Here is a 16,908-nt window from a genome sequence, read left to right as displayed (position 1 = left end):
ATGAGTACCTGAGACACAACCAGTTCTTCCAGATATCAGCATTTATTTAAAGATAAAACATTTACAAGAATGCAACACAAAGGAATATATCTCTGTTTTGCTTTATAGACCATGCTCAGCATAATTATATAGTGTCTTTTCTCCAAACAGAAATTACAAAAAATATCCACATCCTGCTGTCATAAATAATGGTCACTGAAATGTAGCTACACTTTATGTAAATGTTTCAAAAGTAGGAGTGGACAACAGTCATTTGCAAAAGCAACATTTTTAAATTTGATTTAAACTCAACATTTGAAACTGAACACCATAAATTCTGAATATTTACAACTATTCTTTAGCTTTGAAACAAGTCAGTTATTCAGTTCTCCATTATGCTGAAGTGCAATCGACCCATAAATGATACAATACCCAAACTGAACTGTTTCTGAGCTCACTTAAGCCTTTTCTATTACTTTTACCTATCTGAGCCTGATTTTTATCCCATTTTTTGATTGTAAGACAGCAGTGCTCTGAGATGTGACCATGAAAAATGCTACATATCTACATGTGCTAATAGCAAAAGAAAGAAAGCAAACTTAAGGGCGATACTGTTGTAATGCTACCCATTTTTCATTTTGCATCTATATTATTGCAAATACATGACCACCGTTGTGTAAGCCCACACCACAATGGTTTGTCTTATTAAATAGATGTTGAGATGACAGTACCTTTTGAAAAAAATGAGACTATAACTCATTATTTTTTCATAAAGCGAAGTTTTAAATAAAATATGCACCACATAGCAGGACAGGCCCTCACTGAGACTCGCCCTCCAGTTTCTGGGTGACACACTTGATGCGAATGTTCTCGCGAAGGTTTCGCAAGCGAGCGCTGCGACTTGTAATTTCCTCCACATACGTTTTGGGGAACCAGCCCCTCTCTCCATCAGACAACCGGATTCCCTCCACCCATCCTAAGGATCAGGAAATGACAGGGTTATTTATATACAAAGCCAAATTTCCAACCAGGGACCAACCAGGTCTTGTGGGCATGTGAGCAGCCACTAGAGGGTCCTAGACCACCATAGATTTAGAACATATTGGCAATTATGCTATATTTTTAAAGATACTATTTCTGAAAGTCACACAAAACCCAGGAAGACATTAGCAAGTTAATAAGACACAAACCACTGAAAATGCAGTCTAAATCCGTTTACTCTCTTAACGTTTTTAGCGACACCACCCCAAAACAGCGGGCAAGAGAACCCATTTGCTTTGCTTTAATGAAAGTACAGCTCAGTTCTCCCTTCCTACAGTTGTGCTCCCATGCAGTGGAGTTTTTGTATAATGATACATGCAGATAGCCAGCTTTTAGGTTGATTTCCACACGTCCTGTAAATCTTGGTTGGAACTTTTCTTTAAAACATGGACACGCGCTGTAGCCGACATGCCCTACACCACCTTGGAAATATATGATTTATGTATGAAGGAGGGGTCCCGTGGAGGTTTGACCGACAATGTATTAGTCAATCCCTGTGTAAAACCCACTGAAACAATTACAATAAATCTAATATTTACAATATTTTGGCAGTTGGGAAACACTTTTATCTTAAAATAAATTATCAGAACTGCCCTAACAAAAACTTACATCTACAAGGAGAAGGAAAAACAGTCTTAACCTTAATGTATGTTATTGTAATGACATTTAATGCTAAGTAATTTTGGGCCATTTTTGTTAGTCCATTCACCATGAAATGTCCATACAATTTAAAGAGCAGGTGATGATAATGGTCAAACGGTCAGGTAAAAACAAAATAATAAGAATTTGTGTATGCATTGGCATGCATCTTACCATCACTTGTAATGGTTTTAGCTTGAAGGATGTCTGCCTTCTCGAGTGTGAGCTCATCGTGCTCCTGGGCCTGGTAGCTCTTAATGCACTGAACCTGAGATAGATCTGCATGAATACAACACAGCCCCAAGATATGAACTTCAGACAGATCTTGTTCCTTGTTTTTTTATCTCTTATACTAATTTAAAAATAAAGAGAAACTACATTATATGAGTGGTCTCACCCTCGTTCTCGCTGGCCTGCTCAATGGTTGTCTTTGGGTCAGGGGGAAACATGGCTGTGATCCATCTCTGCTTGCCACTCCTGTTCAGAAAGTACAAGTTATAGAGCCGGTTACAGAGAAAAGAATCTCATGTAGAGTTCAGTTCAAGGATTTAAACCTTTGCTGTGTGGTGTTGCCAAATGGCAGGAATTACCTTTTCAATTCTGTCACCTGATTACAATTTAATGGTAATTTGTTTTCTTTTCCTTTGGAAGATTTAAAGGCTTTTGTGTAAAATGGTATATTTCTTTTCTCATCATATGCAGTCAGTCCTTTTTTCCAACACACTGATCGCCCGATTAAGTCTGGCAGCTAAAGGACTCTCATACAGTGGCAGATCTTCAAAATTTTACCAGGCGTGGCAAAGGATGACAGAGTTTGGGCAGGGTGACAATAGAGACTGGACTGTTCTGCCGGTCACTGATAGCGAAACAACTCTCCCATTAAAGGCACGAGCACCCGCCCAACAGTGAGGTGGAAGCCAAAGACATGGCAAAAATTTTGGGGTGGTGTATCAGGGGGGTGGGGGCATGATTTCATAATGCAAAATTCAATATTTATACACAACAGCTTACCATATGGCAACAACGTGCAACAAAATAGAAAATAACATATTTGTACAAATACGGCTATTTTGCTCAGGTTTTCTTCATACATCTATGATGGCTGTATCCAATGGCGATTTACTGATTTACTCCGAATGTTTGTATTACAGATTCCTGTTCCATTGTTGCATTCTGTTGCCAAATGGCAACAAAATGCAAAGTACAACACTTATTTTTTTATATTTCTATGAATTTAGTAAAATAAAGCATCAGCTTTTCATGTGTATTTCTTAATTTATGCAGTGAAGAGTTACTCTGTCAGGCTTGCTAAGAAAAAAAATTCCTGGAACATTCGAGGTTTCCCTGCAAGTTCATCTAGGTATCCAGTTTTTTAGTGAACACTTTTCAGCTTGATCAGTCAGTACAGGATTTCCATGATGGAAGATGTTTTTGCTCTTCTTTCAGGTGTGTTTAAATAAGAGTTTGATTTATCAGCTCTTGAGTCTTTTCTAAGCAACAATGTTTGTTATTCAGTCAGCAGAATCAGCAGAATCCACAGTGAAGAACCTAAGGAAAACCTTTCCAAAGCTACATACGATGCGCTACCAGTAGATTGAGGATTATTAAACTCTCTACTGATATTAGCTGCCAGTACTCAATGCACTGTGGAAGCCTGGCTATGAATTTGATGGAATGTAGGCCTCACTCTGTCTGTGACTTGAGCAGGATCTGATGTTTGAGCTGCTGGCCTTCACACAGCTGCAGATGGAAGATGAATCCTGAGATGCCCTGAAGTTTTTGACTCAAGTCCTTCACCTTCAGCTCGCCAATCTTTGCATGTACGAACACCATGAACTTCCATGTGCTGAAATGGGGCAGAAACAACAACACTTTGTTACCAGCGTGATTTATATACAGTGCTCTGTTATCATGGCTGCTGTCAGGACTCAAACCATGTAAGCTGGTTTGCAATTAGCACTTATTGCCTCAGCCTTTTACTAACCCTCCAGCAGCGTGAAGAAAAAACAACACCACAGGTTCAGGCAGAGCCGGACGTAAATTACTCTTCTCCTTCAGTTACTTTCCCATGCTCTCCCCTGCTCCCTGGCTTTCATTATGCACTCACTCTTTTCTCCGGGATAGCAGGAGGCAGTCATTAAACAGGTGCAGATACACAGGCCGTGTAGGCAGCTTGAACTTCGACCCGGATATGCTCATGGTTTGCGTGTCCACCTCTAACAGCTCACCATGTTTCACCAGCCAGCGAGACTGAGAGATGAGAGGGAAAATCTAAAAAAAAGCAGACAATAAACTAGTGTGAGAATATGCTAAATTTGGCCATGACAAGGTTTTAATTTAATAATAATGTGAAAACACTACAAACAGAGGTATATTCTGTAGTACCTTCCCCTCAAAGTGTATTTTCTTGTTGAGATGAATCAGTTCCTCCATCCTCTTCATGGACTGTACACTGGAGTTACATTCTTTTATAATCTATTCCAGCACATACAACATTCGTTCATTGAAAATGCTCAAATCTGTACTGATCTACAGTTGTATGCAAAAGTTTGGGAGCTCCTGGTCAAATTATGCTTTGTTGAAAGGGAACAAAGCATAAGATGTGGACTGTGGCACATTTTATAATTATTTTCTTTTTCCCTTTATGCTATTGAAATTGTGTGGTAAATTTGACCATTTTTCCAAGTCTATTCCCTGTACAGGATGTGTTAATTTATTTTCAACTGATGTTATGGTTATGGAATATGGAAATGCTATAAATGAAAATCCATTTCTCGTGACAAAGTTTTTGCAATTCCCCACCACCACCATGTCTCCTTCCTGTTTCTCAGTCCTACCACAGTTAAAAAAGGGGTGTCTGGTGTTTTAGCTCCAAGTAGGAGCCACCCAGACCTCCAGCCCAAGTTTCCAGAGTTCTCCCCCTTCTCTCAATCACACATTCTCCCCTCATACAACCACCATACATTGAAGGCTTCGTCCAAACCCACACATTTTCACTTAAAAATCAACAAAACGTCATTTGACTGGGTGTGTTCAAACTTTTGCACACGACTGCATTAATCTTTACAATCTTTTATTAATATGTTATGGCCTCATCAAAAGCGACAGGGGTTTAACACTTTTTCACCTTTTTCAACTCATTAAAAGCCTTGGTGGCCGTGTCCTCATCCCGTGAACCAGGGGTTGTTCTCTTTAAGATGTTCTGTAAAGAAGTTGTATGAAGTACAAAGTGTCATTTGGAAAGCATTTTTCATGTAATGCATCATATTTTCACTTTATGATTTGAAGCACACCATCACTGTCCAAAAAACATGCACCTACAAAATAGTTACTTTGCAGGAGAAGGCAAAACGTTAACTTTTAATGGAGGCTAATGTTAAGAGATTTCATTACAGTTAATTTTGGACCACTTCTATTGGTCCATTCATCATGAAATATTTACACAATAAAATGGACAGCTGTGGAAAAAAGAAAATAGAAAAAAGTATTATTACAGTGCTTTTTTTTAGTTTTTAGATACTTTCAGCAAAACTATGAAGTGATTTCTGGCATTACTCTACAGTAATATAGTAATATAGTAATAGGGTATTTCACAAAACAGGATTTCTGTTAGCCAGAAAACATGAGGCCTGCACAATAAGAGGAGAGCTAAGGGATGTTCCTATTGAACAATCCTCACTTAAGCTTAAGCAACCCATATCTTGGTAAACTGAGTTTTCTAAAGATTTTTATAAGGAAGGTAAATGTAACATTTTTCATTTTAATACCATTTAAGAAAGTTCAAATATAGATGCTAAACTACAAAAATTGCCCTTTTTGAATTCACTGGTTTTGTGATGTCACAAATAAACAGTGCATTTATACAGTGATGCAGGAAGTGGGGGTGCTGAGGGGGGCGCAGCACCCCAGATTTCAAGATTGTTCAACTGCAACTCCTAAAATTAATTAAAAAAATAAAATAAATAAAAGAACTGAACTTGAGTTTTGAGGTTTGATGTGTCAGTTGTATTTGTGTATATACACAATGAAGTTATAGGGAGTGTCTCAGCCCAGACTGCTTCTTGAATGAGACACAATACAGGGCAGCCAATCAGACCAGAGGTCATTTACATACAACAATCTTAAAGGCACAGTAACCAAATCAGCCTGCTAAAAGATAAATAGAGTATAGAAAATAGTCATGTAAAATTGAATTATGACTGTTTTTGGTACACAGATATAGAATATGGGCCCTTTAAGCAAGATCATCTACTACATAGACAAATCCTGCTTTGTACTGTCCCCCCTTGGATTAAAGTGAGGGATGATTGTAGTTGTTCAGTGAATATGATGCCTACCTCCACCAGCATTTTGAGACGTGTAATCCTTTGAAAAGGCAGGATGAGGAATGATGTAAGAGGAAGCCGTTGGCATATGGGGTCCTCCTCCAAACGGGCCAGTATTCCAGGGAAGCGGGGATTCTCCTGTCTGGAAAGCAAGAAAAGATGGAACACTGTTGATCCATGGGTAGGCATCAGTGATGCCGACCTAGTACTCGATGGCTCTAAGTTAAAGAGCCCCCAGTGACCAATGACACTGTGCATAAAGGTTAAAAACAAAAACTACACACAGAGTAAGAGTGCTCACAGGAGCCGCTGGTAGGTCTGCTCCTGGTAAGCCTGGTTGGTAACATAAGGAAGGTATACCCTCCGCAGTGCCGGACAGTGTTCCAGGACAATGTCACACACGTCAAAGCGCAAGATATCCGCCTCTAACCGGTGCTCTAGATCCTGTAGAAACCTAAAGAAAAAATAACAATAGGAATCAAAAAGGAGAAAATAGTTGGAGGCAACAAACGGAAAAAAGTGATAAAAGAAAGAAAGAGACAAAGAGACGGATGCATAGTAAGATAAAGGCAAATGTCATTTGAAAACCTTTTAAAATGTTACAGGTGCTAAAAAATGTTACTCTGTTTTCTCTTCCTTCATACTTCTCACTGACGTCCTTGACATCAGGCAGTTTGGAGAAAAGCCACTGTCTCTCCTGAGTGCCCAGGCACTCTGTTAGCTCTGGAGACATCATAAAGTGGTCCACGGCAATGGTCAAGCTACGGATGTATGAGGCCTCAGATGTCACCAATTCAAACTTGGCCTGAGAGAAAGAAGAAAGTTAGTCTTTCTTTACCTGTAAGTTAAACAGGTTAAATGAAGCATGAATATTTTTGTAGCAGAAGGTGGCTTTGTCATCATCTTGTATTCCCACAGTGATGTCATCTTAAAAATTTTGACAGCAATTGGACAGATATTTCTTAAGGTTCACCCTAAAGACTGTTTAATACCATAATTTTTTTTTTATATTTACTCTTGGTGACGATAACATCAACCTTCTGAAGCATGTTAACAACTCACAGTGAGAACTAATGAGGCTACAGTACTCTCCACATGGGGGGATTAGTTTTAACACAGTGTTACTGTGAGTCCCTCATAGTAAATAATTCTCCCATAGTCATTCATTTTATTTTTTTATGCACAGATGGATTAAAAACGCTTTAAAGATGTAATGTAAATGAAATATATTCCAGTTTTATAATGCTGACATTTGCTCTTCTACTTTGTGGTCAAAAATAAATTTTCCTCTTTTTGCTAATGATATTTATTTTGATGACTATATTTGTATGTATTTAGGCTGGAATTTGGTTCAAACAACATAAAACTGTATTTAGTTAATTACATTTTTCATTAATTAACCAAGATTTTAGTAACTGTTAAAACTAGCACCTCCATCTGTTGCAATTAACCTCAACAATGGGGTAAGTTGCAACATTTGCACTTTCTCCACTTTCGGATGAATCGCTTATGAACTGTGCTTGAAATAAAGTTAACATTTTCATTCGTAGCAAAGGTTGTGCCCCTCTCTCTCTTACATAAACTGCCCATGAAAAGTGTTATGCTTTAATTAAGAAAAATGCCTGCAGAAGATTAAAATAAAACATACTTAATATTGGGTATATTTTCAATACTCAGCTTTATGTTCAACAAGGAGCAGGTCTGCCTAAATAATGATCTGACTTCTAACTATTGTTAATCGCTCATATTGAAACACCTGAAAGATTTGAGTGCTGACATCACAACAAGCAGATAAAATGTGTGGGGGCTGGCGTTATTCCCGAGTTAGTACTGTCAAATATTGTCACACATACTTGATGATATTTGTAATACTGTTTACTTCAAAATAAAGTGCTTAGTGTTTAATACGTTGCAAACCAACAAAGAAAACATGTTAATTTGTAAATACTTTCAATGCAATCAAAAGTGAATGAAGCACTCGCATCACCTCCTGCAGTTTGCGCTCCTCATTACTGAAGTTGTCCAGTTCTCCGCTGCCCCGCACATCAGGAATATCCTGCCAGAGGGAGAAGGCCGAGCCCCGTGAAGAGCGAAAAGAGCTGGAAGGGGACAGGTTGCTGGGGGAGGCGTAGTCCCCACCCCTGTCCTCATCAGTTCCAGGCTCTGCCCCCTGTTGCCTCTGGATCTCTCTGTTAATGGCCACATCGCTGTACTCCTGATACAGGACCACTGACAGAGAGAAAATAAGAGAAAGTGAATTAATGAAACGTGTATACACATGTATCATGAAATTTGGTTGGCAAGTCAAACTTACAGCTGGGCAGAAAGCGTGACAAGCGTTTGGAACTTCTGGGAGGTGCGTCTCCATCTTCATCAATGGAATCTTTCCTCATGCTGTGGAAAGGGAAAAACAGCACTTAAAACAATTAAGTGTTAAGTGGCATTATGGTTCTAAGCTGCTGTTTGAGGCAGCATTTGCTGTCAACAGAGGGGTGTCATCACCTGAGCTTGGAGCTCCTCCTGTGCAGTGGCAGGGTGCTGTCAGCAGAGGGTAGCGGTGGTGCAAATCCCACCGGGCTATGTGGCACACTGTCGCTCGACCCCCCTGAAAGACGCTGTCTAGTGCTGGGTTTGTCTACAAACAGATACATAGGGCGAGAAGGGTAAGCCAAAAAATGTAGCACCTCTGTGTGAGAATGACAAGCAGTGAAACCGACTCTAACAAAAAGACAAGTGATGAGTGAGTTTTCCATAGCCAGCACCCAGGGACCACCAGACATTCCACATTTTTTGTCTTGTCTCAGCTCTGAACACACAAGAACTAAGTAATCAAAAGATGAAAACCTGGTATACTCATGCTGGGAGCTTGGATACAGCAAAAATGTGGACCATCTGGGGCTTCCCAAGGACTAGGCTGGAAAATATTGTGTTAAAAAAGTCGGTGAAGGCCTTCAATTCTGGTCCTGAAGATCTGCCATCCTGCAGAGCTTAGTTCCTCATCTAACACACCTGATCTGTCTAATCAAAGCCTTCGGGAATATCTGAATATTAGAGTGAAGTGTGTTGGAACTGAGCCCTCCAGAATGGTAGATCTCCAGAACCAGAGTTGGCCTCCCCTGCATTAGGTCAAAGAAAGGCAAGTTAAACAGCAGAGGAACTCACAGTCAGCATTGAGGTTCCCAGACGGCTGGCGGTCACGGGAGGCCACGCGGGCGGACAGTGACTTGCCCAGCCTCAATGTGAAGGAGTTCTTCCTCTGCGAGAGCTGCAGCCGGGAGATGAGCTCAGAGGCAGAGAACCGCCGCCGCTCATGGTCTGTCGAGCGGGACCGGGGCAGGGGGAGGGGGTGGACGAGAGGCAGGGAGGTCCCACCTAGAAAGGCTGAGCCTTCCGGGACCCCATTGTCCTCCTGGTTCACCTCCTCCCTTCCTATCTCACTTGTGCGCTCCTCTAAACCTGTGTCCCTGTGAGGGTGGTTGGAGGACGGCAGTGAAGGTACAGGAATGGACGTGAGTGCCAGCTCCTCATCTAAATCTAGCAAGGGGCTAGAGCTCTGGGATGTGGGGATGGTGGATCCCACCATGCCTAGCTCTCCCTCCACAAACGACTCAAAGGATCCCGGGAACAGGTAGTCAGAGTCCAGTCCTGGGCTGCTCAGGGACTCATCACTCAGACTGTCAGGTGAGTATACCCTCATTTTGCGGCCTGTCAAATGAAACATGACTTGGCATTGGAAACTAACAAGTACAAGCTCATTTTAAGCAAAGTACAATCCTTGATTCCAAAAATAATGGGACACTATGTGAAATACTAATAAAAGCAGAGTAGACCAGTGATCTGTAACTACATTTGACTGGTATATAAACAAAAACAGTACTCTGACAAGATTTTAAATGCTTCGTTGTTTTTTGTAAATATGTGCTAATTCTGAAGTTGAAGGCTACAACATGTTGATGCCTGGGACGAGCATTTTAAGACTAGGAATGTTATGAAATATTCAAACATCTTAAACAGGTGATACAATCATGCTTGGGTATAAAAAGAGCATTGAGGAATGGCCTAGCTCTTTATAAGCAAGGGTGGGTTAGGGTTCGCCACAAAAAATAACGGTTTAAAACAATGTTCCTGAAAGAGAGACTGCAAAAATTAAAAAAGTATTTCACCTTCAACAGTGCATAATCATTAACTTTCAACAAAAGTTGACACCATCATTAAACACTGTTTGTCGATGCATCCTCAAATGCAATGTATATGCACAGCGGAAGCCATAGGTCAACAACAAAATGCAGAAATGCTGATGACTTCTCTGGGCTCATCCACATTTGAAATGTACCGATGCACAGTGGAAACGTGTATTTCAGATTGTTTATGGAAATAATGGATGTCATTCTCTCCAAGCCAAAGAAGAAAAGGACCACCCAGATTGTTACCAGCATAAAGTATAAAAGGCAGCGTCTGTAATTGATATGTGGGTGCACTACTGCCCATGAAATAGATCATTTATACATCTTTGATGGCACCATTGACACTACAAGATCTACATTTTGGAGTAATATATGCTGCCTTCTAGACAACATCTTTTTCAGGGACCATTACAACATAAAACCACATTCTGTGGTTTGTGATGTGGTGTATTATGAAGTGCAAAATATGTCAACATGCAGCTGTGCAGCTAAAGATGTCTACAACAGAAGAACTGCAGAAATTTAGCTTTCAGAAATGAATTAACTGGCAGCTTCAGTCCCCAAACGATTATTAAAGGAAAGGTGATAACACAATCGTAAACATGCTCCTGTGCCAACTTTTTTGAAAAGTGCTGCAGGCATCAAATATGGAAGGAATGTATTAAAAACCCACAAATTTTTAAAAAACTGGTTTTCCAAGGGTTCTTTAATAAAGACTGTGGTTCTATTTAGAACCATAAACCTTCAAAGAAGCATTTTAAAGTGTTCTTTGCATCGTGAAATGTTTCTTCAGATTGATGAACATCCTATATAGCACCAAAAAGGGTTCTGTTATTGTTATGATGTCAAGCTTGTAACAACAGAAGAACTGTTTTGGTAAGGTTCTATATAGAACCATGTACAACACACTCTCCATCAATCAGAAGAACCATTTCATTATGCAAAAAAACGTTTAAGCATGCAAATGCTTCTGTTGGGGTTCATGGTTCTAAACATAACTCACTAACCACTGCTTTCTGTATACATTAGCATTTCACACACTCCCAGTTTTTTTGGAATTAAAAGTTTGTCATTTGAAATTAATGTATACTGTCAATGAAACATCTTAATAAAAATGTTATACTTATTTAGATGCATTAGAGGTTCTCCACTATAGTGTTGTACACATCTAGTCCCCAGCACTGTACAGTTTCAAGTAATCCCTGTCCCAGCACACCTGATCCAACTCCTGAAGGGGTGGAAAATTAGTTAATGAGTTAGATCAGGTGCATTAGGGCAGGGAAAACTTGAAACTGTGCAGGGCAGTTGATCCCCACTGCCACTGAGCTGAGAACCTGGAGTACTGGAGTACTGCTTTGCACATTTTAGTGTTTCTCTAGCCTACCACACCCACTTCATCTCTCCAAGGACTTGCTAATTAGCTGATTAGTTGCATCAAGTGTGACAGCAGGGAAACTGCAAAATCGTGCAGGGCAAGGTTACTCCAGAACCAGAACAGGAAACCATTCCATTAGACCTTAGATGTGACAAGTGTGGCAAAAGCAGCTAAGCAAAGGTTGCACTTACGTATAGACTTCTCCTTTGAAGACCCCTGTGAAGTTCGTCTCTGTAAACGAAAGAGATCGGGGCTCTGGAGCTCTGAGCCTAGTGGGGAGCTGGGAGAACTGGGCTGTTGAGCATCCACAAACATAGGAGACAGGGGAAGGAACAAGTCTTTGGGACTGACCACCTGAGATGGGGACAAGAGCTTCTCAGGGTCCGTCTTAAGCAAGTCCACGCAAGGTTCTCTTATGTTATTCTGTACTTCCTCCACATCCTGGTGGCTTTCATGGTTCAGATTCAGATTTGTGTTCAAGTCACTGTCTACGTCTGTGTCTCCATTCTCGAAGCAGTCTGTCAAGGGACCGTTTTGAGGAGGGCCTGGGGAACAGGGTAAGGGAATGTGCCCCCCCAGCGAAGATGATGAGAAAAGGCCATTAGTACTGTTCTGCTGGAGGTCGATGAAGGCTAGCGTCTCCTGTTGGCACACGGCAATGTGTTGGCGCAGGAGAGGCCTGTTCTCCCGGGAGCTGCTCAGAGCAACCTGGGCCTCAGGCGAGCCAGGGATCCACATGGCAGAGCTCTCCCCTCGGCAACGGAAAGCGTGGAGGTGAGGCTGGAAGTCAGGGAGAGGAGATAATCCATAGCCAGGGAGCATGGCTCAGACAGCACATGCAAGGAGCTGAGGAAAATTGAGAGAGGATAGAAGGTTTTTCAAATATCAGTATCTGCTATGCACATGTCAAGGTTGTGATGGAGACTATGGATATACTGGTGTCTTTAATATGCTTTTTAATGTTAATTTGACTGCATTTCTGGATCGGTCCTCTGACTATGACTTATTTTTACTACTAGGAGTAGCTTTTCTCAGTAAACCTCTGGATAAGAGTGTCTGCCAAATGAAAAAAACTTGTGAAAATGTAATGTAAATGTAAAATAAGGACAATCAGCATGATCCCTCAGACAAAACAGAACATCAGGAGTCAAGAAGGAAACAATGTACCTCCAGGGCAAGACAGAGCCAGGGTTTACTGGCCCACACAGCATGAGTGGCCAAGACATTGATTACTCTGCAATTAAACAAGACAGTACAGAACAATACTAACTTACAATAAAATAAATACACATTACATATACATATATACAGTCCCTCTAATCCAGAGCAGGCTTAGCCAGTCTCATCTATGTGTCAGTGCACTCCCTAGTATTGCTGGGTAAAGCTAACAGTCAGCTGCTCTCCTCCCCCATATGCCTCGCTGGGTTCTGTCGGAGCTTCTGCACTGTCTTCCTGCTTTAATTAAAGAGTGCAGTTCCTCAGCTCCTGCCCCTGTACTTATCCCCCCGCCCCGTCCCTTCACAGCTGCCACATTCGGCCCAGACACCACTGCTGCTGCATAACCGCTGCAGCACCATCTCACAGCCAGGAGACATCATCCACAACTCAACTGGAGGATGAACAGAGGCTTCCTGTCAGACTGTGCACATATGATTGAAGAGCATGTCAAAAGCATCTTGTTTTTGCAGGCTCTCTCCTTGCTCTTATCTGTTTAACCATGTCTGAAAAACATGCTTCTCTTTGGACAAACTGGGTCAGTGGAGCAGCAGGGCTTATTAGTGTCCTCTGCTCTTGCCCCAGGGAGAGGTAGGCTGCAGATAACCTAGGCCATGACATCTCCTGGGTTTTTTAGGCCGCTATGCTGCAGGACACTGTCAGCGTCACTGACCCAACTCTGATTCACTACTGACCCACAAAACATGCTATGATGTTTGCTGAACCTGGAAACAGTAAAGCTGTCTCTGGGTTGATCAAACTCATGAGGATTTTTTGGCCTTGCTGTGTCGATCATGAGTGATTTGCTAACCACTTAAATTGGCATTACAGCCTAAATTGGAAAAGGCTAATATGTTATTTGTTGTTATGCTTTATGCATCTTTCCATCTCATTTGATCTCAAGATTTCCTATCTTTTCATGTTTTCATTCATCATTGTTCTCTTACTACAATATTCAGGGTGCATGACGCAAATATATCATTCCCCGTGGTGTAAACTAGTCCTCACTTAGCCTAGCCACTGATCTTAAGGCTAATGAAAAGAACCAATCTAGCTTTAGAATATCATCTTGGTTGTCAAACACGATCACACATTCTGGTTTTCTTTAGCACAACATGGATGCCAGTAACAAGGTTTTTTACCTTGCTAGTAAAAAGACAAGCAATAGAAAAGAAGCCAAACTGAAGGTATCCAGATATCCAGGTAACAACCTGGCTAACTTTAGCTTTTAGCTTGTTGTTCGCCTCATCTGGCAAGTCATTTCTGTTGGTTGAGTAATGGAATGATGATTTGAAGACTACAGCAGTTATGCAACAGAAAAAAGATATTTTTTGATTATTACTTCCTAGCAGTAATGTTAGCTCTCTGGCTTCTCTCTGCATTCGCTGGCTAAAAAAAAAAACGAAACAAAACAAAAAACATTGTGTCTGATTTCGATGGAGTGTCCCATAAGGACAACCCTCATTCCTACTCGTGGAAATAGAGCAGCTGTTGTGAATGTTCCCTTGAACTAAAATGACAAACAGTAAATCTGTACCCTTAAACAAATGACTTCCATTGACTTGCACAAAGAGACTAGAAGCAAATTTTCGGTCTCTATCTCACTTCTTTTCTCTCCCACTTTGATTCTTTGTTTGTTCTGGTGCACATTTAGAACCCAGCTTAGCAATGATAATACAAAACACAGACCACTTGCTTCATACATACATGCATCTCCACCAATTAAACAGTCACCACAATCCAACCACTATAGCACACACCCAGTATACACATGCATACACACAAACCACACCAGCACACACAATGCACAAATGGTTACCTGTTCCCTACTCCAAACAAAGGATCCCTTTATCCTCGCAGATGGAGAAGGCTGTTAGGTGCACAGGAGATTTGAGAGGGTGTGGGAACGGATTGGGATTCTTCACACACACACACAACGTAATTAAAGTACAATTCGAAATGAGCAGAGATTTTGATCGGTAGGCATACTAAACCCACTCAGTCATAGAGACTAGTGCAGTGCAAAGGGAATAAAGAGCTACTGGTACTGTGAAAAAAGTCAAAGGCCACCCTTCATTTATTTCATTTCCAGTCACATGGCCATCAAGTACAGGTTATTTATTTACATTTCTGAGGTGATTAGATAATCCACCTGCATAAGGAAGGGGAAAGGGGAAGGAGTTTCCAAAACTGGAGCTCAAAAAATGATTAAAAGATGAAACTACACAACCATGCAATGCCTGGCAGATCACCAAAACTTTGAGAGAGAAGAGAAAATCAAGCTCCACTCCTGCTGCAGATCTGAAAAAATCAGCAGGAGTTTCTGTCCATCCTTCCTCTGCGAGAAGACAACTCAACAATATGTGTCTGAAAGGATGTGCAGCTGTCAAAGAAGCTGTTACTGAGAAAAATGAAACAGACAAAAAAGGAGCAAATTTGCAAATCTAAGAAAAAAGCTGCTGGCGTTCTCAGAACAATGGACTGACCACTCCAGAGCCCAGACCTCAACATCACTAAACATGATTATTTGGATTGTGAGAAGCAGAAAATGCAACCAACTTCTAAGACTGAACTTTGGAGGTGGGGAAAAATATTCTTGCAGATTTCTTTGAAAAACTTAAAGCAAGTCTCCTGAGAAGAATGGAAGCTGTAATAAAGACAGACAGTGGATGCATTAAATTCTAAAAATTCTAAATTCTAAGTTGAGGCTTCTGTATAATTTTCTGTTAAATATATGTTTCACGCTTTCTTCCTGACACTGAAATACTGAGAAAATGTACTTTATGGCTGTTTTGGCCAGATATTAAAGATACGAATAAAGGTCACTGATTTCTGCATAGCGCTGAGTGTGCAATGGTTCATGTTCATTACACCAAGCCGTTTTATGTTTTTCCAAACCACTTCTACAATAATTTTTCTATTAATGAACCTGATGAGCCTTTTTGTTTTTGCATGCAAAGTGCTCTCCATAATCATGTTATAGTGTCCATGACTATCCTGGCTAAATGAATTCCATTACATACTACATTACAGCCCATTAGCTTGCACCCTTTCTATACAACCAGTTTCATTTCTTATGTCGTTTACTGTTTTCAATAAAAACCAACATATAATTTGCCTCTCTCTGAAGGTGTTATTTGCGTTGTTTCTTGCTTTGCCGCTTCTATTTTCCCTGTAATTTCACTAGGCTCCTTTAAGACAGCGTGTCTGCATGGTAAATGAATAGAGACCTGGCAGGTCTTTTATGGCGGCTGTGATTAAAGCAGAGAATTCTTTTCTCTGACACCATGCAAAAAGCACAGTATAGACGGTTAAGGCTAGTATCATCTCCTTAGTTATGAGATACTACCCGTTTCTATGACATTTTCAGGAAAACAATGAAAATGTGCTTACTGCCATGTTGGAGCTTAGGACTATGTATTACCTGGTTTTGTGTACAAAACGAAGGTATGTAGTAGATGTCAAGATTTAACAAATCTTTAAGTCTTAGTTATCTAAAGCATCTACTTGTATGTCTAAGGCTAGAGTTTTAAAGGGCCCATATCATTGAAAACTACATTTTTTCTGGCTTTTTAAAATCAGTTTGCTATTGTGTGATAAAGTTCCAAAATGTACCATTCATTCCACGTCCACACAGTCCATGTATGTAAACTGAGCTGAAAAAAAAAACAGCTAATCTGGAATCCAGTTTTTGTGATGTCACAAAAAAACAATGCATTTACATAAACCTGCCTATCAAACTTACAGCAGTTCAGCTCTACTTATTCATGTTGAAGTTGCAAGGAGTGTTTAGCCTGGACTGATGTTTGAAAAGGGCATAATACAGGGCTTAGAACAGAGGTCATTTGCATATATCAGTCTTAAAGACAAAGAAACAAAAACAGCCTGTTTAAAAGACATAGAGAAATCTGTAAATGTAAAAATTGTTATGCAAAATTGAATTATGACTGTTTTTGGTACATAAGCCTGCGCAAATGTTATAAGTGGCCCTCAAGGGAAAAAATAAAATTCAAGAAAAATGTAAGATATGGACCCTTTAATGTCAGGTATGGTACATGCACACTGTTATGGGAAAAAGACTGAACAACATGCTGTTCAGAAACTAGAAAAGACACGTAAACCTCCACTTCCAGGACTTTAATCCTTGGGA

At 40.5% G+C, this 16,908-nt stretch overlaps 1 protein-coding gene across 3 annotated transcripts in view; it reads right to left on the bottom strand.

Moving 5' to 3' along the window:
• Nucleotides 1–26: 26 nt before the first annotated feature.
• arhgef19 (Rho guanine nucleotide exchange factor (GEF) 19) overlaps nt 27–16,908 on the bottom strand; it is a 31,145-nt gene continuing 14,263 nt past the window's right edge. Inside the window, exons 1-16 of one of the 3 annotated variants that reach the window (XM_036591057.1) lie at nt 12,711–12,762; nt 11,735–12,389; nt 9,147–9,689; nt 8,487–8,619; nt 8,299–8,378; nt 7,972–8,213; nt 6,629–6,789; nt 6,286–6,438; nt 5,997–6,126; nt 4,787–4,861; nt 4,045–4,134; nt 3,767–3,930; nt 3,347–3,505; nt 2,057–2,136; nt 1,834–1,938; nt 27–955 (exon numbers count right to left, since the gene is read on the bottom strand). In XM_036591057.1, coding sequence (XP_036446950.1) covers nt 798–955; nt 1,834–1,938; nt 2,057–2,136; nt 3,347–3,505; nt 3,767–3,930; nt 4,045–4,134; nt 4,787–4,861; nt 5,997–6,126; nt 6,286–6,438; nt 6,629–6,789; nt 7,972–8,213; nt 8,299–8,378; nt 8,487–8,619; nt 9,147–9,689; nt 11,735–12,365 — 2,904 coding nt within the window. In that variant the 5' untranslated portion in view covers nt 12,366–12,389; nt 12,711–12,762 and the 3' untranslated portion in view covers nt 27–797. Of the gene's footprint in view, nt 956–1,833; nt 1,939–2,056; nt 2,137–3,346; nt 3,506–3,766; nt 3,931–4,044; nt 4,135–4,786; nt 4,862–5,996; nt 6,127–6,285; nt 6,439–6,628; nt 6,790–7,971; nt 8,214–8,298; nt 8,379–8,486; nt 8,620–9,146; nt 9,690–11,734; nt 12,390–12,710; nt 12,763–16,908 lie in introns of those variants that run through there. The other 2 variants (XM_036591056.1, XM_036591058.1) reach the window with 2 other exon arrangements.

Source organism: Colossoma macropomum, unplaced genomic scaffold, assembly GCF_904425465.1.
Source record: "Colossoma macropomum unplaced genomic scaffold, Colossoma_macropomum, whole genome shotgun sequence".
Lineage (NCBI taxonomy): Eukaryota > Metazoa > Chordata > Actinopteri > Characiformes > Serrasalmidae > Colossoma > Colossoma macropomum.
Note: the sequence above shows the minus strand (reverse complement) of the source record. Positions and strands in the feature narration are given on the sequence as shown.